The sequence below is a fragment of the Triplophysa rosa genome, linkage group LG17 (genome assembly GCF_024868665.1).
Source record: "Triplophysa rosa linkage group LG17, Trosa_1v2, whole genome shotgun sequence".
NCBI classification, from domain to species: Eukaryota; Metazoa; Chordata; class Actinopteri; order Cypriniformes; family Nemacheilidae; genus Triplophysa; species Triplophysa rosa.
Window position 1 is genome coordinate 7,557,792 of NC_079906.1, and position 23,927 is coordinate 7,581,718.

A 23,927-nucleotide genomic window follows, 5' to 3' on the forward strand; every position below is an offset into this window, starting at 1 on the left:
TTCATTTAATAAGGTAATAATTTAGTGTCTCAACTTAAACTTACTTCAGTTTCTTGCTAAGGCAACATTTCTTATTAAGTTTAAAAAAAAACATTTAGTTTGATATTTTATTTGATCCCTAACAGAAATGTATCCCTAAATAAAAGCGTTGCTAAAATATAACCAAAAAGGGGTTCCCTCTCCCCAGGGCCCAATACCGAGGCTTTACTATACAGTCGAATTTGAAACTTCAGAACAATATCCCAATTTTTAACCAACATAAAGAAGTTTTGTCAACAGTGTTCTTGTTTTTGTATTGCAGGTGAGAGCTGCTTTCAAACACAAAACCAAAGTGTGGACATTAACCAGCAGCTCTATCCGCAACATTAACGTCAAACCATTCAACTCAGATGTCGTAAGTCCTTGTATTGTTCATTCTAATGATTTTGGCTTGATATACTTTGGACTATCCACAACATGTATTTCACGCCCAGTTTGCTATCTTTCTTGTTTCCTTCTCAGATGAATGGCAACAAGGGAGGTGTTACTCCCACAAAGATGAACACATGGGATAAAAGCACCAACTCAGCCAACCGCATAGATTTGTCAGCGGTATAAAAACGACGGGTCTTCATTTGCTTGATCCAAAGACAGCAAAAGACAACAGAGTAAAGCAACGTTTCCTTGCTGACAGATGCTGTTATTATGACCCTATATAATCAGAAAAATCGAGTCCCGAGAAGAATGAAGCTGAACATAGCTAACAACAGAACTGAACTCACGACGCAAAGTTCTCTGATGTCATTTCCTCCTGCTGATCATTTCTCTTAAGGTACAAACGATGGATGGACACAAGGCCCGTTTTGGAACAATAATGGGGTCTGTCGAGGAACCAGAATTAGTGAACATTAGTATAAAACGTACTAGACAGTGTACTAACTCTCAAGGAATAGAGTCTTATAAGACAAATGCTTTTTTAGACAACATACCTGACGTTTGGTCCATTTTTTTTTAAGAAAGTGCCAGTTCCGGTTTGGAATCTTCAACTTTAACAAGAAAAATATGCTTTTTATCTGACACTATAGTTGCTTTTGTTTTTTATTATTTTCTAAAAGTCAAGCGCTGTTTCCATGTTTAATACAACTGAACATGTTTGTTTTAATCCTATATTGTAAATAACTAAAGCCCTACAGCCAGTATGCCACATCCACAGAGTAACAGTGCATGTAAATATGCCATCATAGTCATATTTAATGTGTGACCATATGTATATTTTAAATGAATGTTTTCATCATGTTTCAGCAAGACTTTGATACTGCAAGATTGACATTCTTATGCTGTATCAGAATACTGTATAAACTCTATTTGTTGGACTTTATGGCTTTATCAGCTATTGTTTGTAGAATCAGACCTAGTGCTAATTTTAGAGAAAATTCTGCAGAATTTCATGAAATGGATTTAGTGGGGACTCAAGAGTGCTGCACTCTAATTGGTAGCTGAATGCGTTATTAAATTATCCAAAAATAGTGAGGAAAAAAAAAACAAGAGGGGAATGATGTGTGAAACGGGGCGTTCCAATTCTTTGGGTGTCCCCAGCAGATCAAGTCATCACGAAAAGACAGGGTGAAATTTTTCATCCAAATACAGTTTTTGTCCAGTTATTTAATATGTTGTGTTTATGCAGTTTATCGGGTGATTTTATGTGCGTTTAACCCACTTTTGTCATTTTTAATTGCTGACGTTGTTGTTCTCCACTCCATGTATTAATTGTAGATTGTAGTTACACTAAATATGATCGGACGTTTCGCCTATGAAGTATTTATGTATTTTCATATAACATATTCTTTAAAAATAATTGTATAGTGTCAGCGTTATCGCATCACACAGCTTTGCAGTGTTTTCTGATGCTTTACCACATGAAGTGCCTTGGATTTACAAATTCCAGTGAAGTGTGTTGTGGTTTATTTATATAATGTGAGCTGGGTTCCTGTGAAGTTTCTATTCTTCTGATTCCATTCCTTGAATTGTATTCTGCTCTGTTCTATCTTTTAAGAGGTCTGTTTTAAAAATGTAAGATTATTAAAAAATAAGATCATTTATTTAAGTCTAAAAACTGTACTGTGATATGACATGTGAGCTGTGCATATCTAGTCTTATGTTGCTACATAAAAAAGTGGCATTGAGTTATGAATACTAATGGCCAAAGTTGCAACATTATTTTGGAAACGATAACATCTGTATAAAACATAGCCTAACACACATTGATGGGTGATTTTTCACAGTGAGGAAAGTGACATTGATTATTTTATAACCTGTGTGTTCTGCTTCTGTGTTTGATGTTGTGTGTCTGTAAACCATTGTGAATCCTTATGGATTTACTGTGACAGGAAGGTATTGAAAACAGTCATTCGGGATAAATGACATAGATCCAAATAAGTTGTATTGCGATGATGTCTTCCCATGTAAAATGGAAACCGATTAGCCTATAAAGTTTTCTATATGACATTTTGATTGTCTTGTTGTCTATTATATTTTAATAAAAAGTCTTTACTTTTGTAATGTGTTCTGGTGTTTAAATAAAACTATTTTATTAAGTGACAGTTTATGGCATTTTTGTGTTTTAAGTTAGCACGGAACGTCTCCAGATTTATTAAGCTTTGTTAGTTTATAACCTACTGTATAAGAATTCTGAAATCAAGCTCTTACAGTATATATTTCGGGATAAAAACCAATGTTACTGTAGCTCATGCACTGTAAGTTTCTTGAAAAGACGGTTTCATCGGACTCACGCACTTGGCCTGGGCCAAAGTTAACTTCCGGTCTGTGTTTGGTAATAATATAACAATTTATATTATATTCAATTTATATTCGTATTAATTTATATTCATATTTTATTGTATATTAATTGTATTGAATTACATTAAAACTACTCAACAGTTATTGATTATTTTCTACTAAACGTTTGGGCCACATAACCTTTGTTTATGTTGTTGCTGCTGAAACCGTAAATTCCATACTTTTAGGAAGTGTTGCCTCATTAAAATATCATTAAATACTCTATATATTAAATCTTAAGTGTTTGGTATGTACCTGGTGGAATTTTTCATCCTGGCAAAACAGCACATATTCATAGAGATCCACAAGCAAAACAAAAAACTGAAGAGAATAATGCACCATAGACAATAGAAAAATTGACAGAACATATGTGTATTTTGTCACATCTTTGCCAAGACACGATTGTCCGATGACTAATGTTTGTCCTTCAGGGGTGAAACCTCTATTCACACATGTACGTATAGTAAAGCATCCTACACGTCCGATGTCGCATAGATTGCACAGATTCATTTTAACAAGGTGGATTTCAGTCTAGATTTAAAAGCAGATTATTTAGATTCATTATTGCAATTAAGTAATGAAGGTCTCAAGTGACTTCTTACAATAAAAGCTTAGAGAACCTAAATCAGAGTGCTGCTTATGAGCTAGATATGTTTTCATATGAGTAATGGTTCTGCAGTGTCATATATCCATCTTTATGTTAGGGTGGAGATGCTTCATTGCCAAACACGTCAGTATGATATTATGAATAATATAACAAAGGCAGAGTGCCCATACAATGTTTTTATTCGTGACAATGAATAGGGTGATGTAAGCCAACATGTGACATCCAAAAGTGAAGACAATGGCTGGGACTCCAAAATTTGATTTAGAGAAGAAGCAACATGGAATTGTGTGGATCATTGTGCTGCTCTCTCTCTCTGTAATTACATTCTTCTGGAATACATTTCATGCTCCATGGGTGGAGAAAGCATACCATCATCCTACTGAAGGCCAAAAAGGTTCTTTAAAATATTTCTTTAAAAAAAAACAATGAGTACCTAGTAAAACTGTTCTTTTTGTAGTAATGCAGAAAAAAGATAATCAAGAATTTGCATAAAATGTGCCATGAGCCAGAAACACAACAGAGACAAAGCCACATGTCAGTGTTAAGGTTTACATTTAAGGAAAGATGTTAAACTTTGACACACTAAAAAATATTTGTTTGTTTCTATAAGTACTTTTTAAATCAAAAAGTGGCTAACACATTGAATGTAACAATCCTAGTTCACTAGTATCCCTTTTATATTCATAAATAATAAATAGAAAATTATTTTTTTAAAAATAACACTTAAAAAATGAAACTATTTTAGTATAACAAAGATAATAGCATTAACCCAACATATACAGTGAGGGAAATAAGTATTTGATCCCCTGCTGATTTTGTAAGTTTGCCTACTTACAAACAAATGAAGGGTCTATAATTTTTATGGTGGGTTTATTTTAACTGATAGACACAGAATATTAAAAAAAATCAGGGGGAAAAAATGTTATATAAAGTTTATAAATTGATTTGCATTTCAGTCAGTGAAATAAGTATTTGATCCCCAAGCAAAACATAACTTTGTACTTTGTGGAGAAACCCTTGTTGGCAAGCACAGAGGTCAGACATTTCTGATAGTTGGTCACCAGGTTTGCACATGTGTCCGGATACATTTAGTCCACTCCTCTGTCAATCTTTAAGGTTTCTTGGCTGTCGCTCAGCAAATTGGAGTTTTAGCCTCCTTCACAGAGGTTCTATAGGACTAGGGTCTAGAGACTGGCTAGGACATTTAATGTGCTTCTCCTTAAGCCACTATTTGGTTGTCTTGGCAATATGTTTTGCGTCTTTGTCATGTTAAAGGCTCATCCATGACCCATCTTCAGTGACCTAGTTAAGGGGAGGAGGTTCTCGTCCAAGATTTTACGGTACATGGGCCCGTCCCTCAGCCCCTCAATGCGGTGAAGTCATCCTGTATACCTGTAGCAGAGAAAAAGCCCTAAAGCAGAATGTTTCCAACACTGTGCTTCTCTGTAGACATGATGTTCTTGGGCTCATAGTCAGCATTTCTCTCCCTCCAAACACAGGAGTCCATTTTGGTCTCACAGCAGTGCCAGCACTTTCGCCAAAGCCTTTTCTGAATCATTTTTATGTTCATTGTCAAACTTAAGACGAGCCAGGCGGGCCTTCTTGGGCAGGAGGACCTTGCGGGTGCTTCAGGATTTCAGTCTACTGTGGCATAGCGTGTTACCAATGTGTTACCAATGTTTTGCTTGCTAACTGTGTTCCCAACTGTCTTGAAATCATTAACAGGCTTCTTCCGTGTAGTTCTGGGCTGATCTTTAACATTTCTCATGATCATCTTTACCCCATTGGGGAAATATTGCAGGGAGCTCCAGAACAAGGGCATTTGATAGTTATTTTGTATATCTTCTATTTCCAAATAATCACACCAACAGTTGTCTCCTTCTCACCAAGCTTCTGTCTGTAGCCTATTCAAGGTTTGTGCAGGTCTCCAATCTTGTCGCTGACATCCTTTAAAACCTATTTGGTCTGGACCATGGTGTTGGAGAGGTTGAACTGGAAGATACAGATTCTGTTGGCAGGCATCTTTTATATACATAACAAGCTGATTTAGGAGTACTTTCTTAAAGTGACAGGACTAATCTGTGGTCCATATAGGCACATAACCAATCTGTGGAGCCAGAATTCTTGCTAGTTGGTAGGGGATCAAATACTTATTTCACTGACTGAAATGCAAATCAATTTATAACCTTTATATAACATTTTTTTCCCCTGATTTTTTTTAATATTCTGTGTCTATCAGTTAAAATAAACCCACCATAAAAATTATAGACCCTTCATTTGTTTGTAAGTAGGCAAACTTACAAAATCAGCAGGGGATCAAATACTTATTTCCCTCACTGTAATAATGAGTTCCCATTTTTCATTTTATTTTCTCTCCGTTTTAAACCAATTGAAATAAATTGAAACACGAAAATATGTAACAAACTAGTTTTACCACAAGAGGGAAGTGCTTTCATGTCTAAATATGTAAGGTCCTCCACTTTGGTACGAAAGATCGGATAGACGAGCACTTTTATGCTTCCTCAAAATGTTATTGTGTTACTATGTAGGTTATTTTATTATTTCACCTATTTTTGTAAAGACCTTTAAGACAAAATGTGTGAAATAAAAGGGACAGTGTTTTCTCTATGTTGTATTTTGAATAAAAGGAAAACAACAGTTGTTAGGCTTAGAACATAATTAGGCGTACAGAGACACAAATGCCTAATTTTATTTTTTATTTTAAATTTGTCCGTATAGCATTTGTGTCTCTGTAAGCCTAATTATATATTGTTACAAATAAAAGGCATTTGGAAAAAAAAGACTGAAATAAAAGATTATTTAGACCAAGACATTTACTAAATTTACCAAAAGGATACATTGAACATGAATAATACATTTATATTTTAAGAAAACAAATAGACAAAAATAGATATATAGAATAAACACAAATGAAATTCACAGTCACAGTTCAAATCAGTGGTTTTATAATGACATAATTTTCTTCAGTAATAGTGATTCATTACATCTACATATGAAATTCATGTTTTCAAGATTCTGCTTTTATGTTTTCGGTACAGCGCGTATCAAGAGGCAGAAAGGTAGTGCGCATGCGCGTAATATACATGCGCCCCAAGCTTTGTTTGTGAAGTGCCGATCAAAACGGCTGGGAGCTCAAGCAGTCGACACTGCCTGAAAGTCTCTCAGTCTTACATAGTCCTTTCAAAAAAGTCCTTTATAAAGATCAGTGCGGGTCACTACTTTTAAACAACTCTGTAATGTTTTAAAATTGGACGATGACAATGACGGCGACTTTGTTTTTATTAACAAGAAGGTAGCAGTACCGAACATGACCAAAACGGCAGATTGTTTGGGTGAACGGCGGCTCATGGGAAGCGACAGACAGGTCCAGTTTTCTCCTGCGGATACACAGACAGATCACTGACATCCTGATAGCACCTGTGGATCTTACTTTAGAGTTTTACACAATTATACGCGATGGAAAGCGTCGGAAAGTTCGAGTTTAACAGGAAAGACTTGATAGGACACGGCGCTTTCGCGGTGGTGTTTCGAGGAAGACACAAAAAGGTAAAAATGAATCTCATAATTATCATAAAGTCATTATCACTCGAAGAAATACTGCGTGGCGTCATTATCATCTTCACGTCAGTCTTGATGAAAAGTTTCTGCCTGTCCACAGAAACATGACTTTGAAGTTGCTGTGAAATGCATCAACAAGAAAAATCTCGCCAAATCACAGTCGCTCTTAGGAAAAGAGATCAAGATATTAAAAGTGAGTTTGTTTAATAAATTTGCATACTTTAGTAACGTTAAGCGGTCTGATAAACTTGTGTTGTTGTTGTTTTCAGGAGCTAAAACATGAGAACATCGTCAGTTTATTGGACTTTCAGGTATGTTTATGCTCTCTGTTATAATCTCAGAAGTGTTTAGTTATTTAAGGGAGAGGTCTAAAATGTTTTCTGGGGTTGAAAAAGATATTTACATCTGGAATATCGCATGGCTCACTGTTGACGTTATGGGAGCAGTTCCCTGCATCTGATTGGTCGGATGTTTAAACTCCGCCCCCGTGACGCGGCTAGGATGTTTAGCGATGAAGAATAAACTGAAGCAATGACTCAGAGTGACTAATGATTTCATTTTGCATCCTCTTGCATCAGTGAAAACATAATCAATATCGGTCAAAACGGTCTCAACAGCATCTCGGATATGTCTTGTGCTTTAAAGAGTACATAACTAGGGATTTTGAAGGTTCTACTTTGGTTTATGGGGTGTCCAATAACAAGTTTATGTACATAGAAGGTGTAAAAACACTATTATTTCGTAATAATAGGCAGTTATTCTTACCTCTTGACTGACTTTCAAATAATTCGTTCCGCGATTCTGTCTAATCCCCTCCTTTCCGCTAGCCTAGTCTGATGTGATTGGTCAGATGATCTAGTCTGATGTGATTGGTCAGATGATCTAGTCTGCTGTGATTGGTCTACCGCGAATGAGGCTCACGAGCTACAGTGTTTGGGGGAGAAGAGTGAAGTTCCCATTCAGTCGGTCCACTCGGTACAACACATGACTATGGGATATCGCGCTCTTGCGCCATCTACTGATATACACGCCTTAAAAGGCAAATTACGCATGACGACGTGGGCGGGATTGCCTGCCCACTGCATATAAATACAGTCGCATGTGTTATTCCCTTTGTTCTTCAGCTCTTCACCGTGCTGCTAGGACACCGTCACGCAATTCTGTTTTCACGAGTGGTAGCCCATGTGGTATTTCCGGTTGAAACTATAATAAAATAAGTGTGTTTTTTAGCTTCAGTTTAGCACTGCTAACAACAGCTAAGTAAACCTTTTTTGAGATCGCCCCTGCCCTATGGCATGTGGGTATTCACTATCAGAAAAGGATACTCACGAGCACTGCCCGGTGTGTCTGGGGATATTCCATGCGAGGCTTGCTGTCTCTAATCCCGGGGCATGTGCACATTGCCAGCGGCTCCGCCATTCCACGCTCGAGCGGCGTGTAGCATTCATAGAGCGGGTGCTTAGCGGGGCAGCAGCGAGGCATGGTCCGCTTCTGTACACGGGAATAACAAGCACTCCCACTCTTCCGACAGGCCCTTGCCGCATCTCTTTTAAGCAAGGGTAGGGTTTAGGGTTAGGGCAGGGTTTACGGCGAGCAAGCACGTACGGCCGGAGCTCTGAGCTCTATGTCCTTGCTACAGACATATCAAGCCATCTGACTGGGAGAGCTGAGTGAGGCCATGTCGGCAGGAATGCTGTGTGACGCGCTCATGGTAGAAGTACGTTCCACAGCGGATTATATCCTTCGTGCGACCCGTGGGGTTCTGGGGTCATTGGGCCATGCTATGGCCAGTACGGTAATGGCGCAATGTCATCTCTGGCTGACCCTGGCTAACCTGCCCGAGCGGGATCAGAGTGCATTCCTCAGCGCACCGATCTCCCCATCTGGGCTCTTCGGAGAAGGTCTCGGCGCGTTCCAAAGGATTCCGAAAAGCAGGCGGAGACCCTGAGAGGCTCGGTGCAGTGGAGGTTTAACGCCCCGGGCCGTCGACTGCCAACGCGGGCCTCAGGTCAGTCTACCGGCCGCCACCGGCCAAAAGACCGGCTCCAGTGGCAGCACCGAGACCCGATGCTTGGGGAACGCAGAGAATGCGTGCACAGCCCAGACAGCAGGCCGGTCCTGGAAGACGAGGCCCGCCCCCAGCGAAAAGCGGAATCCCCGCTGCAGCAAGGAAGGGAATGTCATATCCCTGACCAGCAGCTGAGAGAGGAATATCGGTCTCAAGGCAGCCGTGTTCCTCTCTTGGCGCAGACAAGACCCTACAAAAGAAAGGGTTCAGTTTTGAGTTTATTTGTCAAAGACAAGAAAATAAAGTTTTGTGTTCAGCATACAATGCCTCATGTCTTGCTTTGTGAGCAGAATCAGAATATTTTAGAAATACTAACCTCGCAGTCGGGCCACGTGCGGACGGAGGTAAAAGTTGCATCGATGTCTCATACACAGCATCATGGGCAAGTGGATGCGGAGATTCCCCGAGTAATGACGGGGATCCTCGCTGTCTGCCTAGAATGATGGCGCGCATGCGCCCCAGCACCATGGGTGCTTCACTCGATACAGTGGGGTTATCGACTACAGTTTCTTTCGCGCCCCTCCTTGCTTCAGTGGGGTAATTACAACATTAGTCTGTGCTGAGAGGGGAAATCCGTGCTCTCCTCCAGAAGGGAGCAATTCAAGTGGTTCTGCGGTGGAACATGGAAGACGGGTTTTACAGCCGTTACTTCCTCCTTCCGAAAAAGAGCGGGGGTTTACGGCCTAACCTAGACCTAAGACGAATTAACAAACATCTCAGACAAATCAAATTCAAGATGCTTACGGTACGGCATCTTCTGTGTTCCTTGCATCCCCGAGACTGGTTAACATCAGTGGATCTAACCGATGCATACTTCCACATCTCAATTCACCCGGGGCACAGGAAGTTTCTGAGGTTCTCCTTCAAGAAGGCCACGTACGAATTTCAGGTCCTACCATTCGGGCTGTCCCTAGCACCACGCATTTTTACGGAATGCATGGAGGCAGCACTGGCACCGTTGCGGCGCCAGGGCATGAGAGTGTTCGAATAATTTGGACGACCTGCTCCTGGCCTCGGACGACCTGCTCCTGGCCTCAGACAACAGAGAGCAAGCAGTGTTACAGACACAAGCACTTGTTTCCCATTTGCGGGCTCTGGGGAAAAAGAGCTCCCTGGTACCAAAGCAGCAGATAATTTATCTCGGTTTGGAGATAGATTCCGTACAGAACACAGCTATTCTGTCAGTACGAAGGGTCGAGGTTTTTCGCAGCTTCCTGGCTCAGTTTCAGCTGGGCAAACGGGTCCGTTTTCATTGAATATTGATACTGCTGGGGCTCATAGCCTCAATGATAGCGGCAGTCCGGTTGGGTCTCCTCTTTATGCGTGCCTTCCAGAGATGGGTACTGAGCACGAGATTAAACGCGGCACAGCATCTGCACAGACAGGTGACGATCACGCCTTCGTGCGTTCAGACTCTGGTTCCCTGGGGAAACCCAGTTTTGTTATCGGAGGGAGTTCCCCTGGGCAGGGTGACGTAACGTATTGTGGTGTCGACGGATGCGTTGCTACATGGATGGGGAGCTCTGTGCCAGCAGAGACAGCGTCACATAAAATTTCTGGAGCTGCAGGCTGTTCGTCTGACGCTGAAACACTTTGCCTGGCATCTGCGGGACGAATATGTGTTAGTCAGGACGGACAACACGACAGTGATGTCATATATAAACAGACAAGGGGGGACTCACTCTCTTCCCCTGTTGTAGATGGCACGAAAGCTCCTGTTGTGGAGCAGCGAACAGAGCGGTTTACGTCCCGGGCCGTTTGAATGGTGCAGCGGATATGCTGTCCAGAGGCGGCCCGCATGTCAGGGAGTGGCGCTTACATCCGCGAGTGGTGGCGCAGATCTGGGATCGGTTCGGCAAAGCCGAGGTGGATCTCTTTGCGTCCGCGGAGAACACACACTGTCCACTGTTTTTCTCGATCACAGACAGGAGCGCCCCGCTGGGGGTGGACACGCTGTCGCATGTATGGCCCCGTACCCTGTTATACACATTCCCGCCGGTGGACATAATACAACCTACTCTAGACCGAGTACGTCAGGAGGGTCTGTCACTAATTCTAGTGGCACCTCATTGGCCGGCACAGACATGGTTCATGGGCATCATGGAGTTGTTGTCAGAGGCACCATGGCGTCTTCCCCACTCCTACAACCTACTATCACAAGCAGGGGGGCAGATTCTGCATCCTCATCCGGAGCTTTGGTCTCTGGGCTTACCCGCTGAAAGGGAGAACCTGATGGCAGCGAGGTTCCCTACCAATGTGGTAGAAACGATTCAGAGTGCTAGAGCGCCATCGACAAGGGGACTTTATGCGCTGAAATGGCGCATGCTTGACAATTGGTGTGGGCAAAGAGCGTTATCATCGCATCAGTGCCCGATTGCAGGGGTTTTGACGTTCCTGCAGGAATTATTGGAACAGGGTCGCTCCCATTCCACTATAAAAGTCTATTTGGCAGCAATCTCGGCCTGTCATGAGGGCATAAACGGTGCTACCCCGAGCGCACACCCACTCGCTGTTCAGTTCCTGAAGGGGGCACAGCGTCTGAGGCCCGTTGTAAAATCAATGGTGCCGTCATGGGACCTGGTCTCTGTTCTGGAGGCTATGTGTGGACCCCCTTTTGAACCCTGGGATTCTTTCGATCTAAGAATACTGTCGTATAAAACGGCACTGCTGCTGGCGCTGGCATCGACGAAGCGCGTGGGCGATCTGCACACACTGTCAGTGCATCCCTCATGTATGCAGTTTGCTTTGGATGGGTCGAAGATGGCACTGCGCCCAAATGCAGCGTATACACCAAAAGCTTTGTGTCCGGTTCGGGCTCTGCGTAGGTATGTGGAGCAGACGCAAGCCACGCGTTCCTCAGATCAGCTGTTTGTATGTTTTGCCAATCCAGTTTGGGGGAAGCCGCTGTCCAAACAGCGCCTTTCACAATGGATCGTGGAGGCAATATCTCTTGCATACAAAAGCATACAAGGTTTGGACCTGCCTATAGGGGTGCGTGCGCACTCAACAAGGGGCATGGCAACATCATGGGCACTGTTTAGAGGAGTCCCTGTAGAGACATTCGCGCGGCAGCTAGTTTGGCATCACTGCACACGTTTGTTCAGTTTTACCGACTAGATGTCACGGAGACGACAGTGGCTCGGTCCGTGCTCACCGCAGGATTTTCAGGCCAGGGGCCGTCACTTCCGTGAGATGCATGGGTTAAGTGATGGTGCTGGTACCTTACGTTTAGTTCGGCGACTTGGCGGGGCATGAATACAAGTCCCATAGTCACATGTTGTACCGAGTGGACCGACTGAATGGGAACGTTGAGTTATGCATATAACTACTGTTCCCAGAAGGAGGGAAACGAGGTACTACACATCTTGGCCCCGCACAGTCGTAAGCTCGGCGAAGAGCTGGACTGAGCAAAGGGAATGACATATGCGACTGTATTTATATGCTTTGGGCAGGCAATCCCGCCCACGTCGTCATGTGTCATTTGCATTTTAAGGCGTGTATATAGGTGTCTTCAGTAGATGGCGAATCGGACTAGGGACAACTCGTTTGTGTGATTCAGAGTCGACTCCCTTTTTCCAAGCCAATAACTTGGTTATTCATTCACCTTTGAATTTACAACTTGGCAGACTGCTTACTTTCAAACACGGCAACATTACACACAGCAATGTAATTTTCATGATCTCATGTTATGTACTCTTTAATAAACACTAAAACAAATAAACACACCAAAACTGTGAGAAACAAAGACAGTCATTATAATACACCTGTTCCTGCATTAGTCAGTGCCTGCCAGCCCAGTACACTCTTTAACCTACTGTCTCCATCATTTGCGTAAAGAACAGACATACTGTCTGATGTAGGATATCAGTGTTTAATAATGAATTTAAGATGAGGAATCTAGGCAGTCAGGCTGTTCATCTGATGACAGATGGCTGTCTCAGGTGTGGGGTGGTGATCGCCTAGAGATTAACAGCAAGTCTAACAGGTTTACTTCAAACTGTTGGCAGTTGTAGACTGTAAGTTAAATTCAAAGGATGATTTGATCTCTTTTATAGTCAATATAGTCAATGAAATAGTCAATTATTAGTGACATTAAATACAATAGCAATTTAAAATGATTTAGTAAACCAGTATTAAGATTAGCAAGTAAAGGTCCAGTGTATGAAATTTAGCGGCATCTAGTGGTAAGGTTGCGAATTGCAACCAACGGCTCACTCCACCCCTCACTTTCAAAGCACTACAGTGGCTGACACAGAACTAAGAAGTCGTCACGTTTTCACTTCTTTGCCGAAAGGAGATAACATATTTACGAAATGCACTCTGTAGAGCAGTTTGTCAGTTTAGACAAGACATAGTTAGCCTATGTATACTGTATTGCATTTCTGTCAAAAGATCCTCCAAAAAATGACACCTTTAAATTCAATACAAAATAAGGACTTTTGACGTTGTGATGCAAGTCCTCCTCTGTTCTAGTCATGCATGTGTGCTTTCACGCTTTTTAATATGACCAGCCACGAAGGAAAGGAAATACAATATGGTGGCTGCTGTGTCTTAAAACTTTAGTGGCAGTACCTCTTACCACAGCACCTTCAAAGAGTGACCTCACAATGAGTGCACATGAATAATCTATACCCGGCCCATCATATTTCACATGCTGTTAGGGGTGTCACATGAGCATGTCATCTGCAAACCTGGAATCAAAGCACCACCCCCTTTGTCTCTAGTGTCAGTCTAATCGACAGACGCTTTTATCCAAATTTAATTGAGCAATAAGTGCTGAAAAAAGCTACGTTCACATGTTTAATCTACATTTGAGAACCTCTTAGACTTATGTCTGTCATTGGGGAATGGGTTCTGTACCTGTGTCAGACAGCTGATGTCACACATTGGATTCACAACACGCACCAGGTGGCTGACAAGAAATTTACACGTATGCTTAGTCGGTGAAACCCAACTCTCTTATGCCTGCATGGAAATCCATTGAGACCAACTTTCAAACAGCTTTAAGTTAAACTTCATCTTTAAAAATGTTCAACATAATGGAATGACAGATTTTTGGCTTTACTTAGTCTTTTGTTCTGAAACATGGTACCTTTGTATTGTATGTTGATGACTCATAATGTTTTGAGAGTTGTTACCAAGGCACGCAAATATGTTGATGGAGATTATTCTGGTGTATTTTGCTCTGTGTGAGGTCTTAAGCCTCGCCATTGGCTTCATTCAGTTTACTTTACATTACATCACACAGACTGGATTCAGTTCTTGTGTGACTTGTGTACACAAACACGCACAGGAGCAGCCATGAGCACAATAATTGTACCATGCACTTATAACATTAGCGGTTACGCAATTTTGGAATCCATTGTGTTGTTTTTTTCTCACAAAAACTTTGGCCCATGTGATATTTTACATAAATACACAGTCACAGAAAGAAAGTGCTTTTGTCACGCTGGTGGATGAAGTGATTGGGTATCAGTCAGCTGTGGGTTATGACATCTGTTTTTCTCCTGACTGTGGTAACACATGGAAATTGGCCAAATGGGATTGTTGCACACTATCTGGACCGTGTAAATGACGGTTTCACGCTGGTTCTCCATTTATCAAAGTTTGCACATAGATTTATTTGACATTTAGATTGAAATTTTGAACCAACCTAAACCTCACATTAGAATTATACAATGTGTGTTAAGTTTATTTCAATATGTTATAGAAGAAATTTAATAACTAAGCGATCCTAGTCTAGACATTGATAAGTAATACAAATTATGTAATGGGTTAGAATGTAGCTAATAGGGATGCTCATATTGACCGTTTAACCGTTAACTGATCGTTAAAAATTTGACCGGTTAATACTATCAGTTAAACGATTTAAAAGGTATGTTTATTTTAAGTTTAATAATATTAATAATATAATCATAAAAATTATTTAATAATACGTTTTTAAATGACTATTAAATCGTACATGTTTTTAGTTTTCTGTATGGTGAAAGAAAAACATGCTAAGCATTAACTCACGGAGTGTGCAGATGCGTGCGACTAGGTGTAAATGCCCTCCGAAACGTTTTCGAGACCGATTAAAATCCGATCACGCAAGTCACTTGACGAAACAGGACACGTGTAATTCATCTGATTGTTGAGGCCACATTTGTCAGGGCTTTACTCCTCCAAACGGAGTGCCACTGGCAGCCTTGCTCAAGTTCTTTGTTTTAAATGTAGACACGGGACAATCGCACTCACAATGCGCTGTGACATCCTCTGTCTCCCGGCGTGTCTACGGCTCAGCAAAGCTAATAGCGGAGCTACTGCAAGGGAATTTCGGTGCTAGTCATCAATTTATCCTTTACATAAATTTATCTCAAGGATGCCGGCTGCCCGTGCGCTTTGGAGAAGAAAACGGCGCGACCGGTGGTTTCCCTGCCTTCTTTTAGACGTGACGTAAAAATACGAATGTGAAATATGAATAAGTAAAAAATAATGTTTATATTGTGGGTGGTATAGGAGATCGCATTTATATATGTTTAGCTAAGACTGGCTGGTGGAAAGCAAATGTGACGCGCTTCCCGAGGCGTTATCTCTACATTCCCGGGACATCCGTGCCATCTGACAGGGTGTCTAATTGTCAACAAACTTCAGACTGTCACCACAACACGTAAACATGTTACTTTATTAAATAAAAACTCCAAGCTTTGGATTGAGGTAGGCATGCTATTTTTATTTGATGAAAAAACTTTCTGACGGATATAAACTTTTCCGGTTCTTCTGTGTTTTCGTTTTGTCATATTTTGTTAATTAATTCATTTTTTTCTTGCCTGTTTATTTTATGCTTTGGATTTATATATTATTTTAGTTTTTCTCCATTGTCCAAAACGCCGCAGGTTCGTGAAAATGTGATAATATGTGAATGCAGGTGCTGTTGTTGATGTAATCGTTATGATGCTGTTTGCATGTTAAAATAAATCTGTGAAAAAAATGTTTGTATATTTAATGTGTCACAGACCCTCGTCAACTGTAGCTGTGTCTCATTTCGAAGTCTGCGTCCTCCGGATGTCGCATGCGAAGGCGTATGCGGCGGACAAACGCGACCTCCGGAGGACGCAGCCTTCGAAATGAGACGCAACATGTATTTTTTTTAATTCCAATTTATTATTAGAATCTTATCGGTTAACGGTTAATGTTCGGATAACGAGTGTCGGTTCTCGGTTAGGAAAATTAACCGAAATGAGCATCCCTAGTAGCTAATTATATGAATTATATGTAGGCCTATGCGTATGATTTTAGGTCTATACAAATTATATCTTTGCTGATTTTAGAAATTGCACAGTTTGCAAAGATCTTGCTGTGCATGCATCTTTAGTGAGTATAAGAATTAGTTTGAAGGAGAGAGATGATCGGTTGTGCAGATGAGATTGTATTGAAAGCCTGTATAAGGAAATAGTTTAAGCACTTTTTATGCTAATAGTACAAATAGGTAAGAACACATTTATGTTTACATGCACCTGTTCTGAATCATTTTGCATGATTTTACGTCTTCTAAGCATACAATTATGAAATTATTACTGACACCCATTGTGATTTGTATTGCTTGCTTGTTATTCCTTTTACAAACAACAGTAACAAGCTCATTCATAAAGGCTTCGGTCATAGGCTTTGTATGCTGAGTCACTGTAAAAGTTGTGCTGACTCGTCAATGTTTTTCAAGACGTTCATACCACTGTAATTATATGGCGTGCCAAAAGTCATCATGTACTGTGTTGTTGTGTGTTTCATGCATACAGTAAATAATTTTTCTAATTATTCCTCACATCTGTTTTTGTCGGTAGGAAATATCGGGATGTGTCTATCTCGTCATGGAGGTGAGTCCAGATGGCACACTGCACCTCTCGCATGCCAACTGTTAACTCAAAATAGACCTGGTGTGGAAAAAAGAGCAATTCAGAGATAACCTAACTCTAAGCTTAGTTTGCGCTATTGTGTTATTGTTTTCCATTTGAAGCCCTCATTGATGAAAGTTTGATTTGTTTTTACTGTTAAAATGATAGTGTTTGTGTATGTCTTACAGTATTGCAATGGAGGAGACCTAGCGGAGTATTTACACTGTAAGTACACAAGCCTCATGTGAACATTGACAACGCATTTGTTGTTACATTATGAATGTGTGAGTGACAGCAGATAATGATCTGCTTTGTGAATTGTATGATGAACAAATGATAAACGAAAATGTTTTCTGGATTAACCAGTTGAATGGAGGGGCGGGATTGCCTCTTTGTCCAAACAATGGAATATGAATGATGTTTTGGTTCTAAGGGAGTGCAGAAATTACATATTTCTTAGTTACATCCACATTAAAATCTATTCACACTTTTAGTTACAGTATAAACATTTAGGCCCGGTTTCACAGACACGGTTTATCTTAAACCAGGACTATGCCTTAGTTGAATTAAGATATTTATGTCGCTTTTATAAAAATGCCTTAGAAGAATACATTACTGGTGTGCATCAAACAAAACAATGGCACTGATAAATTTTAAGATATTTCTGGGCACGTTATATTCAGTTAAGACAGGTCACACATTCATTTTAGTCTGGGACTAGCCTTAAGCCTTGTCTGTGAAACCGGGCCTAAACGTCCTGATTCAAAGTCATAGTTTACTCAAAAATGAAAATGCAGTTACACTTTATATTAAGGTACACAAATTAATTATTAACTACTTGCTTATTAACATGCTTATTGGTTGAAAATGTGTTTGTATTAAGCACATTTTAATGCCTTATTCTACATCCCTTAATCCTATCCAATACCTAAACCTAAAAACTACCCTATAGACCGTTTCATCGGACGCGCGCACCTGACCCCCAGTTAACTTCCGGTCTGTGTTTGGCTAGTGTCTAATTATATAACTATTTATATTTAATTTATGTAAAAAATAATTTATATGATTATTTTGTTGTATAATAATTGTATTAAATAAGCGATTTGGTGAATTTTGTCGTATGTTTATTTTATTAAATAAACCATTTGTTGAATGGGTCCTGTAGTTTTGACGCATTTAAATAAACCGTATGGTACATTGACGTCTAGCGGTTGAGCTTGGTAACGGAGTCTAAATTCAAAATATTGGAGAGACAAGTTTGGCCAAGTAACGGTTCTTCTCAGTTTCTTTTGATTGTTGTCAGAAATAATCTACAGGCACTCTATTGTTTATGAATGTGTACCGGAAATAAGGTGGAGTCACAAAAGTGTGCATGCGCAGTAACGTTTGTTTATATTGTTAAGATGAAACCGTCTATAAGAAGTAATTATGAGTTTATTTAGGCAAAAGTCATAGTCATAGTAGTGAGAAATGGACCCTAATCTGAAGTGTGACCGAAAATGCGGTTACACTTTTTATTAAGGTACACAAATTCATTATTAACTACTTGCTTATTATTATAAAAATATACAAGTTTCCTATAATGACATGATCCATTTTGACATTGCTCAAAGGAACATCACTGCTTATTTTTCAAGGTATCACTTCAGTATAGGGGGCAATTCTCACTATTAACTAGTTGTTATTAGCATGCCTATTATTGGCATATTGGCTGTTTATTAGTACTCATAAAGCACATATTCTGCATGACCAGACTCTACATCCCTAATCCTACCCAATACCTTAACCTAACAACTACCTTACTAACTATTAATAAGCAACAAATTAAGAGTTTATTGGGGGAAAAGTCGTAGTTAATGGTTTGTTAATATCGAGAATTGCCCCCTATACTGAAGTGTGACCTTTTTCAACAGTGTTTGTTGACAGGTGCAATACATTTCCTTGTCCAGCTGAAGTTATTTAATTGTTTCTATGTCGAAGGTAGTACAATAAATGCAGTCAGTTCGATAAATTCATTTGGCACACTTTGTTGATTTAAGACTTTTTCTTGAAGGCAAAAAAGCATGTTTTAATTCAACCTTGAACTAAATATGGACTTGGACTCGGTCTTGTAAAAGAGATACATTTACCTAACAAACAACTTGCCTGAGAGTTCCTCAGAAAGCCAATTCAGGAACTCTGAGAACAGCTTCACACGTGCTACCATAAATATAACCTCACTGGAAGAGATCTCATCCACACACACACACACCCCTAAACCTAAAACTTTTGGCATTTTTTTCTTTTAAAAAAATCATAATTTTAAATGTTTTTTAAGCGATTTCGTTTACGAGGACACAGGAAGTGTCCCGTAAACCATGTTTAAGTTGTCATACACATGTCATTAAACAGATTTGTGTCCTCGTAAACCATGTATACAAGCACACACACACACACACACACACACTGGTTTCCATGTTTTATGGGGACATTCCATAGACTTCCTTTGATTTTATATCAGGTTTACGATATATTCTGTATTAGGCACCATACAGTGACGATACCAGTACACACACACACACACACACACACACACACACGTCAGTGTTAAACTAAGCCTTTGTCCCACCATAAAGTTTCCAGCCCAGCCCTGTTTACATTGTCTGCACTGACTGCTCTATTTAAGGTCTCATACTGGTAGCATTTACCCGCAGACCCTACTTGTGGTCTTTGTTTGACCCTCACCGTTCACCACAAACTGCTGGTACCGCTCGCCTTGGCACAACACCAAGATCCCCTGCTGAAACTCAACCCACACCCTGACCTCATCCACCTGTCAGACTGCTGTCCACCCTATCATGCAGTGGAAAAACACAGGGGCTAAAAATAAAACCGCATCAAACCAGCATGTTTTAGGGGGGGAAGGGGTCAAGGGTTGTAGAGGTTGGCAGCTGTTGGGTTTTGTATTTAATGCCAGTGCATATAATGTTATAAATGTTCTCATTATAATAATTATTATTATAATTCCCAGAACTGCTTTCTCCTGTTTCACTTTAATGTTGCTGTTTGCCAAAAGCACGTCTTGATCCTTCTTTCCTCTTTTATCCTTTTCTCCAAAGCTAAAGGATCTCTAAGTGAGGACACGATCCATGTGTTACTTCAGCAGCTAGCGGGAGCCATGAGCGTTTTAAGGAGTAAAGGCATCATCCACCGTGACCTGAAGCCTCAAAACATCCTCCTCTCCTACAACACGGGTCGCAGGGCCAATCCCAACAACATCTGCATCAAACTGGGTCCGTTTCTTATGCCGAGCTCCCTGTTTCTAAAACCTAGTGTATGAATTTCTGAGTCCGTTTTGGCAGCGCCTGGGTGTATTTTTGTTGTTGTGTTAGCTCACGTGGTGGTGCAGTTCTGTTCTGTGTGCTCTTAAGTGATAATCAGAGTCTATGAGTCACTACACAGCTGTGTAAAGTCACTAAACATTCCTGTAGTCATTCCTTTAAACTTATTTTCTCTCTCTGTTTAGCTGATTTTGGCTTCGCACGCTATCTGCAAGTTGACACAATGGCTGCCACGCTCTGTGGCTCTCCGATGTATATGGTGAGCGCTTCCAAACATATTCAAAGTGGTCCTTACATTTGTAGGACATTACATTTAAACATGACATGTTCCCAGGAAAAGAGGCACGTTACCCAAGTCACAGCCATGTTTGAGAATTAATGTCATAGATATTTAAAATATTTAAAACATTTTTATGACAAACTTGAGATATTTTTAAGGAATTACAGCAAAATTCTATCTAAATATTAAAGTCTAGTGATGAAAGATATATTGGCCAGGTTGATAGTTGGCTATTTTTAGAGTAACTACATTGGTCAGTACCTGTGCCTAATTAAAAAAAATTATAGTCTCAACGTTTCATTGCAGTGTACACATGTATCTCAGGTGCTATAATTATCTTAACTGTTATTATAGTTTTGTTTTCAGTTTATTAATATCATTATTAATGTTTATTTAATTGTATTATTAATTACCTTTATTCATAATGTTTAATTATTTATTTTTTTATATTAATGTTTAGTCATGAATTATTATTTCTGTTTTCATTTTATTATTATTATTATATATTCAGTTGTTTTTATAAATTTGTTTATGTGCTTTTGTCATTTTATTGTTATTATTATTTTGTTACTACTGTATATAAGTTATATTTATTTCATTTTTAGTTTTCATTTATTCTCAGTTAATATTTTGTGATTCAGCTAAAACTTAACAGAAATATTTGAGCAAACTAATAACCTTGTTGATTACATTTTTTTTCAAATACTTCACAGGCTCCTGAGGTTATCATGTCACAGAATTACGATGCCAAAGCTGATCTGTGGAGTGTAGGGACCATCATTTTCCAATGTTTGACTGGAAAAGCCCCTTTTAAGGTCTGTAACATGCACGCTCACACACACACACACACACACACACACACACACACACACACACACACACACGCACACACACACACACACACACACGTGCAAGCTGCAGTAATAAATGAATATGGTTTAATATGTATCTGTAGTCAATGCACTGCCTATTTGAACTGTATAAATTGATTTAAAGGCCTGGTTCAGGAAGAATGTGTTTTTAAGCAATGGTGAAATTAGACACACAAGCACAGAAAATAGAGTTATTTAGACAAAATGCATGAAATACCACACAGAGTTGGTTTCTGTTGCATCAGTCCTGATCATTCTGGAACGGTTTCATTGTGTAACAGGCTGGCACCCGTGATTATTTATGCCCTGCAAAACATGGTTGTGACATATCCTCACCTTCTCTCTGATAAACACAACCATGTGTCTGTAACTAAACACAGCACTGGATTTATTCATAAACACTGATGTACGCATAAACACATTTCATTGTCATTTGGTGACATGTTTTGGGTTCCACTGCCATCAAAATGAATCCTGAGTTTATTATAGTAAAAATGTGGTACCCCATGTTTTTTGACAGATTGAGTACCATTTGTATAGGCCTAATCGTATTTTTACTACAAATACAAATATTAATCTATGGTTACTGCAGTAAAACCGTGGTTTAACGTGTTGTAAACGCTAGACTAATGAAACAAAAAAGTTACTGTATTTAAACCATCGTAATGGCAAACCATTTTTTTAGGCAGAAGGAAGAGCGATCACATTTCAAAACAGACGTTTATTTTTGCGCAACACTTCCGCTATATATTGCCACAGGTCGTTCATTAACATGGTATTGTACTTCTTAATAAGGATTGTTTGTAATTCTATAAAGGTGCCTTTGTATATTATTAGGGTCCTTCAGCTAATCCTTTGACCAGGTGTTGATGTCCACAGGGCTGATTTGTGGGTGAAATCCACCCACATGACCTCAGATCAGACGGTACCAGACAGCTATGTGAACTCATTTATATTTTTAGCTTTCAGAGTCGGTATTAATTAGGATTCCCAGACTCTCGTGAAATGTTGTGGCGTTCTCATGGGTCATTGAGTTTGTTTAGTACTCATCTCTCATCTAACCTTTGAGTTTATATCGTCCTGCATGGAAAAGTAGACGTTTTAGTGCTTGTTTTTACAGCTATTGGACGACCTTGTTGGTTTTCTATGAAGGCTCTAAACAAACGTTTAACTTCAGACCCGGAGTGCATGTTTACATGCCAAACAGCCAGAGTTTACACTGAGGAATGTAGCTGGAACGTCACGGTTGTGCAACAGATTCCTCACCACAGACTGCAATGAGCAGATGACAGTCTAAAGATGTGTTACATGTAATTATCAGACCGTTTGTAGTTTTACACTTTGTAAGTGAACCAACTATGTCAAACTACAATAAAGAAACAGCAGTCACAATGCTCAGGTGTTTGCTAGGGGATGTTTGGGGGGTTGTTACATAAAGACAGGAAAAAAGTCTCTGTGTCATTATTGTCTAGGATATCACATTTTATTCACTTATTTTAACATGAAAGTTGTTTATAGAAGTAGTACACCGGAATATGAAAAGTACCCCATAATTTACTCATCCTAGGTATATACGGCTTCATCCGACGCGCACGCCTGCCCCAAAGTTAATTTCCGGTGTGTGTTTGTTTATCGGTCTGGCTAGTGGCTAATAATATAACATGTTTATTTTTAATTCATTTAAATTAATTTACATAATTATATTATTGTATTAATCAATTTGTTGGATTTTATTGTATATTAGTTTTATTAAATAAACAATTTGTTGAATGAGTAGTGTAACTTAAGTCGCATTTAAGTTTAGCAAAGTAACGGTTCTTCTACTGGTAACCCTAAATAATACTGACTAGATACTTTTAACTCGCTATTTAATGTCTTGTACTTATGTCTTTTGCTTTTATCAGAAATAATCTACAGGGACTCTATTCTTTGTGTACCAGAAGTTTGGGTCTGAAAAGCGCACATGCCCAGTAACGGTTGTTTATGTTGTTGCTTTGAAACCGTTTATTTAAGACACTCTTTTTCACCCAGTTTCACTAAGTTATATTAAGTAATGTCCTGGATTTGTAATGTCATGGTGTCCAAATTTTTGTATTTCCGAAAGTTTCGTCTCGACACATCTCATGAGACTCACATCATATTTGAACTCAACCATATTTGAAGCTCAAAAAATTCATAAAATATTCATTTTCTTTCACAAAACTATCATTTCATTTCCAAGCAAACAATTTTTTAATGATCAGATCCCTGATGTGTTTTTTTTCCTTTAGTCACGGTCAGTGTTATTCTTGTTCTCCAGGCGAGTACTCCCCAGGAACTGCGGCAGTTCTATGAAAGAAACCAGAGCCTGAATCCCAGGTAAGTGACTCTGAGGACAGAATATTAGTCATCAACCAACATGATCTGCTTTAGTGCAAGTGATACTGGCTCAAAGGTCTAGTGCGTTACAGTTATAGACGTGCACAACCAGGTTTTTAGTTTGTTGTGAATCGTTTTGTTTTCATTGTTGTGAACAT

General features: G+C 39.7%; 2 protein-coding genes across 4 annotated transcripts in view; both read left to right on the top strand.

Annotated features, from left to right (window-relative positions):
- Positions 1-2,556, top strand: part of adgrd1 (adhesion G protein-coupled receptor D1) — a 51,806-nt gene extending 49,250 nt beyond the window's left edge. For all 3 annotated transcript variants that reach the window (XM_057357660.1, XM_057357661.1, XM_057357662.1), the window contains exons 24-25: positions 302-394; positions 502-2,556. In XM_057357660.1, the coding sequence (XP_057213643.1) occupies positions 302-394; positions 502-597 (189 nt within the window). In that variant the 3' untranslated portion in view covers positions 598-2,556. The remainder of the gene's footprint in view (positions 1-301; positions 395-501) is intronic.
- A 4,001-nt stretch (positions 2,557-6,557) lies between these two features.
- ulk1a (unc-51 like autophagy activating kinase 1a) overlaps positions 6,558-23,927 on the top strand; it is a 30,690-nt gene continuing 13,320 nt past the window's right edge. Inside the window, exons 1-9 of the mRNA XM_057357638.1 lie at positions 6,558-6,988; positions 7,101-7,193; positions 7,270-7,311; positions 16,889-16,921; positions 17,128-17,164; positions 20,038-20,211; positions 20,445-20,518; positions 21,253-21,354; positions 23,711-23,769. Of these exons, the coding sequence (XP_057213621.1) occupies positions 6,899-6,988; positions 7,101-7,193; positions 7,270-7,311; positions 16,889-16,921; positions 17,128-17,164; positions 20,038-20,211; positions 20,445-20,518; positions 21,253-21,354; positions 23,711-23,769 (704 nt within the window). The 5' untranslated portion in view covers positions 6,558-6,898. The remainder of the gene's footprint in view (positions 6,989-7,100; positions 7,194-7,269; positions 7,312-16,888; positions 16,922-17,127; positions 17,165-20,037; positions 20,212-20,444; positions 20,519-21,252; positions 21,355-23,710; positions 23,770-23,927) is intronic.